The sequence below is a fragment of the Phoca vitulina genome, unplaced genomic scaffold, assembly GCF_004348235.1.
Source record: "Phoca vitulina isolate PV1807 unplaced genomic scaffold, GSC_HSeal_1.0 scaffold42, whole genome shotgun sequence".
In the NCBI taxonomy this organism is placed as follows: domain Eukaryota; kingdom Metazoa; phylum Chordata; class Mammalia; order Carnivora; family Phocidae; genus Phoca; species Phoca vitulina.
The window spans coordinates 15484655-15491765 of record NW_022589745.1 but is presented as its reverse complement, the minus strand read 5'-3'; the positions used below and the strand labels follow the sequence as shown (position 1 = coordinate 15491765).

The 7111-nt window shown below is 49.7% G+C and overlaps 1 protein-coding gene across 1 annotated transcript; it reads right to left on the bottom strand.

The window, feature by feature from the left end:
• Positions 1 to 588: 588 nt before the first annotated feature.
• Positions 589 to 3021, bottom strand: RHOB (ras homolog family member B). Its single transcript, XM_032430149.1, has one exon. The coding sequence runs from the start codon at positions 2650 to 2652 to the stop codon at positions 2062 to 2064; it is 591 nt and encodes a 196-aa protein (XP_032286040.1). The 5' UTR covers positions 2653 to 3021; the 3' UTR covers positions 589 to 2061.
• Positions 3022 to 7111: the final 4090 nt, after the last annotated feature.

The window sequence follows — 7111 nt, the reverse complement described above, 5'->3', positions numbered from 1 at the left end:
TCTAGCTTCCTAATAGACACACACCCAGATGAAAGTTCAATGATCAAAGGATCGGGTCATGATTTGGGCTCTCCCCCGCTTGTACCCCCAGAGCTCTGGCCACAAAAGTAACAATCTACAATCTTACAGGGTGCTGTGGAACCCTTTGAGGATGTGAAGGGAATCCAGTAACCAGCCTCCTAGACAGAGAGCTCGGCCCCACACCTGTGATTAACCAAAAAAAAAAGTTACCTAAATTTAAAATGCACAGATGACAACTTTTCAAGTTTCAAGGGGTAGGAAGCAAAGGTCCCACAACTTAGACACAGTGTTTTTAAAGACCTACAGACAATACACATGAGGTCCAAGGTTTGGGAACTGGGTGCCTGGGTATCCGAATCATATTCCTCTGGGACGGGGATAGGAGTAACTGGTCTCCCATGGCGACCCAAACCCCACACATCCCCCCAGGGATTTCAGCCTCATCCACCACAAACACTATCAGGGAAATGGAGTGGTGGCAAGGAAGTATCTTGCCTAGCAGAAGTCTCCCTGTGCCCCAAATTCAAGAGGATAAATTTTTACACACTATTAAATCACAGGAGCCACTTTATAAATGTCATCATAGTCTTTTAATATTTTACATAAAAAACTGTATACACAGCTTATAGAACTTTTATGTAAACATCATAAGCTCACCACTTTGTCATTTGTCAGTTTATTTAAAAAATAAAAAAACAAGACAACAATTTAGTAGAAGTACCACTGGGTGGGGAAGGGAGGGTGAGAAAGGAGAGACTAGGGGCAGGTTCATTCTCTGTACAGAGATGCAGAGAAAATTTCACATAGCTTTCAAGACTGCCTTGTGAAGGAGAAAAAAAAAAAAAAAGGAGGGGGGAGTTAAATAGGTCCCAATACTTGTTACTGCCCTTTATCAAAATAGTGCGCATACCTGCACAAATAAAATCGCAAAACAGTGTTGCCACTTTTTCAAGAAAACAAAACAAAAATTAGTGGTTTCTTTTTCTTGCTTTTTAAAAGTCATCATCATCTTTTTAAAAAAAAAACATCAGAAGTAGATGAGGTTACAGCGTACAAGGGTGGTCAGAATGCTACTGTCTTATGCAAATGACCAGAGCATTAAGTGTCAAACAATAAAACAATTGTGCAAAGAATTCTTTCAAAAAAAAAAAAAAAACAAGTTTTAGCTTTTAAATAAATCAAATAACATCAGTTTCTTGGACCGAACAATTTCCACTTGTATGACAGGCACAAAGTTCGCTTATGGCAAAAAACGACCCAAAGCACTCTCTCCGTCCTCCTGCCCGGGGCCCGGTGAGGGGTTCGCCTGGGGCTGGCCCGCAGGCTCCGACAGAGTCTGGAAGCTGTGTCCTCTCAGCCCCACGGCAGTTGCAAATGTCTTCCCCAGGGGTTGGCAAGCTGGCCAAGTCCTGTTCATGCTTGGATGGGCGCCCGACCCAGGCTGGGCCGGGGCTCTTCCGGCGCCCTGTCACTCCACCCACCACCACCATTAAATAACACCATCCCACCTTCGAAAATAAAATTATATCTATATTTATATAACACCCCATCCTCCCCAGCCCTCCCTCCCGCAGTTCCCGCGGTCTATGGTACAGACAAGGGATAGCAGGCGCTCGCTGCGTTCTGGGCGAACATCTGATGGGGCGCGGCTGCACCCCGGCGCCAAGCTCTTCTCCGGGGACCGGAGGCGGGGGTGGGTGAAAGTGGGGCGGGGGAATGGAACAAACGCACAGCCGCACACTCTGAAGAGGCTTGGCTCCTCCGAAAAGGGTGCTCGGGGGACCCTTGGCACTCAGGAGGCGCCCGGGCCTGTGCAACACAGCCGGACGCACACAGACACTGGCAAGGGGGCGCCCCGTGCCGCCCACGCCGATTCCCGGCGCCAGAGCCACAGCCAGAGCCGCCGGGTCACAGGTGCCGGGCCGGTGGGGTCCTTGGGGGGCGCGGGTCTCCCCTTCTTCGGGCTCGAGGTGCGGGGTGGGGGGTCGGGCCCGAGAGGGGGAGCCGCGCGGGCAGGGGCAGGCAGGGCGGGCGCGGCCCTCATAGCACCTTGCAGCAGTTGATGCAGCCGTTCTGGGAGCCGTAGCGCTTCTGCAGCGCGGCGCGCGTGGCCGTCTCGAAGACCTCGCGCACGCCCTCCTTGGTCTTGGCCGAGCACTCGAGGTAGTCGTAGGCTTGGATGCGCACGGCCATGGCGCGGCCGTCATCCGTGCGCACGGGTTCCTGCTTCATGCGGGCCAGCTCCGTGCGGACGTGCTCGTCGCTGCGCAGGTCTTTCTTGTTGGCCACCAGGATGATGGGCACGTTGGGGCAGAAGTGCTTCACCTCGGGCACCCACTTCTCGGGGATGTTCTCCAGCGAATCGGGGCTGTCCACTGAGAAGCACATGAGGATCACGTCGGTGTCTGGATAGGAGAGCGGCCGCAGGCGGTCGTAGTCCTCCTGGCCCGCCGTGTCCCACAGCGCCAGCTCCACCTGCTTGCCGTCCACCTCGATGTCGGCCACATAGTTCTCGAAGACGGTGGGCACGTACACCTCGGGGAACTCGTCCTTGCTGAACACGATCAGCAGGCACGTCTTGCCGCACGCGCCGTCGCCCACCACCACCAGCTTCTTGCGGATGGCCGCCATGAGCGGGCCGGGCCCGGGCAGCAGGAGGGGGCCCGCGAACGCCTCGCTGCCGTCCCGCTCGCCGCTCACTGCTCACCTCGGGCTGCGCGCTCGGGGGCGAGGGTCGCTAGCTGCACCCGGGCCCCGCGGCGGCGCGTTCTCTCGGTGCGCTCCGGCTGCCGCGGCGGGGGCGCGGGGGCATAGGGCGCGCCGGGCGTCTCCGCGCTGCTCCCGGGCGGTGGCCGCTCTTCTCGCCCCGGGCCCGGGGTCCGCGCCTTTGTGCGCAAACGGTGGCTGCAACAGCAGAGCCGGCCTAGTCCCCTCCCCGGTTTCTATAGATCTCGCCCAGGGTACGGGAGAGCCCTCGACTACATACAGACTGCGGTGGCAGATGCGGGCTGCGGCCCTAGCGCCCGCTATTTAAAGAGTTCGGCCACTTTCTTAATATAGCCGCCCAATGGGAAGCGAGCCGACTGAGCTCATCGCTGCGGAGCTTGGCTCTGATTGGCCACCCGCTGCAGCCCAGGGGCGGGGCCGGCCGAGCGTGATTGACGGCCCAGGCCGCGGGGCTGGGAGAGGCGGGCGACTGGGGAGTCTGCGCCTCCGCTGGCGCTGCGGGGCCCTGGCCGCCCCAGTGTTACCCCCGCCTTTGGCCGCGTCTTCTGCGCGCCGGGCCAAGGCCCCGAGCTGGCGGCCTGGAGCCTGCGGGGCCCGGGCGAGCGGTTCCGAGAGAAGGCAGCACTTTGTGGGGCGTTGGCGACTCCCTCCCACTCAAAATTGTCCCGCTTCCGTGCAAACTCCCAGCGGTGGCCGGACCTGTGGGGGAGGGAGCGGCTCCTTTAAGCGGTTTTGTTTTTAAATAAACACACACACGTTTGTTGCCAAGGAAGGTTTTTTTCTTTCCTTTCGGAAGAGGCCCGTTCTGTCGTCTAGTCCGCCACTCCCAACTCCCCCACCCGGGGACTCTTCGTGGGACAGCACTAGGTTTGGACCCGTGAGGCCAAGAGCTGACTGGGAGCTGGGTGGGCCTGGGCGTAGCCTCCAGCTCTTCCAAGTCCTATCGCCACCCCTCCTCCTCCCCACCCTCCACACCAACCACCATCCCCCCCCATCTCTAGGTGAAGATTAGGGGAAGGAGGGACCGTGGAAAAGGAAGGTTGGGGCTGGTTGCAGGACTTTATGTCCACTTGGAGGGAGTTACAAGGCAGAAAAACGCAGCTTTGGCCCTGGTTTGCATGATTAATTCGGATCTTGGTAGTCAGGCTGCTAACTGTCTGAAGTAAATAGTACAATAAAATCCCACAACCTCCCACCCCATTGGGCAAGAAGAGGATGAGGCCTGAGGCAGGGGACAGAGAGGGGCGGACAGGGAGCTTGCAAGCGAGGACACAGCAAATTAGTGTCTGGTGGGGTGCTAGATCTTCTCCTACACACCAGGACTTGATTCATCCATCCCAGAGTGGGATCTAGAAGGACCTCAGGCAAAGGATTTCACAGGACAAAAGAGGGAAGCGGGGGACAGAGGGAGGGCTTGGCTCCAAGAAGGAAGAGTTTGAAAAAAGCAGAGAGGTGGGAAAGAATAAGACAAACTCTAAAAACAGGGACTAGCTTAGGGTGACTGGCATGCTGCTGGTGACTCTTGATGGAGAGAGAGAGAGTTGAAACTCAGGTTGAGGCCAATCATGGAGGGCTGAAGTACCAACTACCCGGTTTGGGCCATATCCATCATAGAGGCAGCGGGGTGCCTACTGGTTTTTTAGCAAAGGAGAGACTCACACATCATGATGAGGTTATGGCCTCATATTTCTGCCTCCCTTTCTAAGACTGGAAGCTGGTAGAGAGCCAGGATTCTGTCTTACCTCAACATCGTGAAGCACAATGCCTGACCCCATGAAAGAACCGGTAAATGACTGTGGAGAATTCGCCTAAATGCTCAGGAACTCAGAACTTTCTGGGGTCTCCTACCTCAGATTCCAGGCTCTGTGTTGACAGCCATCCAACCAAGCATCCAGCTGTAACTAAGCTGTGGTCTTTTCACGTATGATTCGTATGTTTAGGTCTGGGTCTCTACGTGAGCACCACAGATATAACAAGTCAAATAAGACAGTAGTGCCCTAATCCCTAAACCCTGTCCTATAGGGAACATACTGAAACACCCAAACGGGCTCCCCTCACACTGGATAAGCTCCACTGTTTTTGTTTTTCAGATCTAAGAAACAAGTAAATAATTTTTCCACAGTGGGATCCCACGGGAGAAAAGAAGGGTTTTTTTGATCATTGGTTTAGGGTTCCCACCTGGAAACATTTCTTTTTTCTTTTCTTCTTCTTCTTCTTCTTCTTCTTTTTTTTTTTTTTTTTTTGTTAGCCTATTAGAAAAATTTTATCTAAATTTTTCTTGTTTTAGTCAAAACCTTTTATAGCTGTATTGTTAAAAACACGGCTTTCCTTTATCTTAATATAGCTTGAGAATCTTGGCTGTGTCCTTAAGCTTCAAATATTAAGAAAAAATATCAAACAAAACTTTGTACCATGTATTTTTTGAAAAACTGAAATACAAAGAATCAGGAAGAGGGATTCAATTCACTCATTTCCTGGCTCTCAGACATAAGATATGAGTGTTCCAAGCCTGAACTTCAATATCGCAATAATTTCTAAAAATACTCGGTTGGTAAATATGCCAAAGTAAACAAAGAGAAAAATCCGTGTTCTGCAGCAAGTTCTCTTCATGCTGTTCATTTTTATGTCCGGGATACGTTGACAAACTCTGTGGAAACGGACTACTTCGAAGACTGCCCCGCTCACAAGATAAACTTTTCCAAACTAGGTGATGTGCCAGACAGGCTCCTCCCTGCGCCCCCTCTCCCTGCACGGGGTACTCCCATTGAGGGGCAAGGGCAGGGATTGGTCCATGAGAAGAAATCATGTTACAAATTAGCTTTGTTAACATATAGACTCACTGTGTGACAGACGCCTACACCAGTGAGAGAGGGAAATGATCCCTCAGACAAAAGAGAAATGTTAATCTATCTCCAATCTTCAGTTTCATTTATTTGGGGTTTTGTTTTGTGTTGTTTTGTTTTGTCCAGTGTTTCCTACAGATCCTGTAAATCACCCCCCAATTGCTCTGAGACAAGACCAGAGACTGGAATGTTCATTAGATTTTAGTGCCACCTTGTGGTAATCTTAATAGGGTATATATATATATATATATATATATATATATATATATATATAATCTTAATAGGGTATATATATATATAAAAATATAAAATATGTGTGTATATATAATGTATATATGATTATAAAAACTCTTATCTAGTTAAAAAGCATGCATTTTATGACTATTTTTATTTTAAGATTTTTTCACAGGATTTCAAACCCTAGAGTTTTACAAGTATATTCTTTAGAAATTCTTCACATATATATTTATACATCTATTCACATAGATATTTCTACACATGTACAACTATTTTCATATACACTTAAGAAATTAATTCTTTCCTAAATAGTAACCTTTTTTTTCTTTTCAAGTAGGCTCCACACCATGGAGCCCAAACCAGGGCATGAACTCATGACCCTGAGATCAGGATCTGAGCTGAGTTCAAGAGTCCAACACTTAATGAATGAGCCACCCAGGCGCCCATTACATTAGAAGTTACACTTAGTAACTTCTAAATGAGATTTGAAGAAAGAGATAAAAAGCTATGGCATCTCACTAATTTACGTAACAATGTACTTCTTTTGCCCTAAATATAATATATAGAAATGTAAAACAACTTTAACTACAAAAATCATCTTCTTTTTTCTCCAGTTCAGAAAGTAATTATTAGATATTAGAAGTAATAATGATTTATTTACCAATAGGCATTTACTGGGAATCAGAAATGCCATAGACATTCCTGACAGTATTTGATTTTTAAATTTTTTTTTCCACTTTAAGGAGTAGCTTGAAGTCTCTAGGACTACTGCCAACCTTCCATCTCTGCAATGAGCTCTGAAACGGGAAAGTCTCTTCTAAAACCACCCATGCAATTGCAATGTGGGAAAACCAAGGAGGTTTGGGCCCATTGGGCCATGAGTTACATAGTGAGCCTTCAGGCTACTTTCTGAGGTCTCCAGCTATGAGCCACAGCAGGTAAAACATCCATCTCCTGCCCTAGGATTGTGGTCCAATGGGACCCAGGCCTAAGACAGGGAAGGCTGGGCTCACTGGAGAACCACCATAGCTAAACTGTTAAACTTCAGAATGTGGGCGTTGAACTCAGATCAGACAGACACCTGTCTGTCCAGCCCAGGGCCAGGTCAAGGGGAATAGGCAGTGGGCAGTGGGGCAGATCCTAATCACTCTAAAATTTTGCTGTGTCCCATTCCAGTAGCCATTAGCTGCATGTGGCTATTGAGCACTTTAAATGCTGCTCGTGCCACTGAAGAGCTAAGTTTTTAATGTTATCTGATTTTAATTAATTGAAGCTGAAATAGA

What these genes read in the sequence shown, in the direction of transcription:
- RHOB (XM_032430149.1), bottom strand. Translation starts at nt 2,652, where the DNA reads ATGGCGGCCATCCGCAAGAAGCTGGTGGTGGTGGGCGACGGCGCGTGC.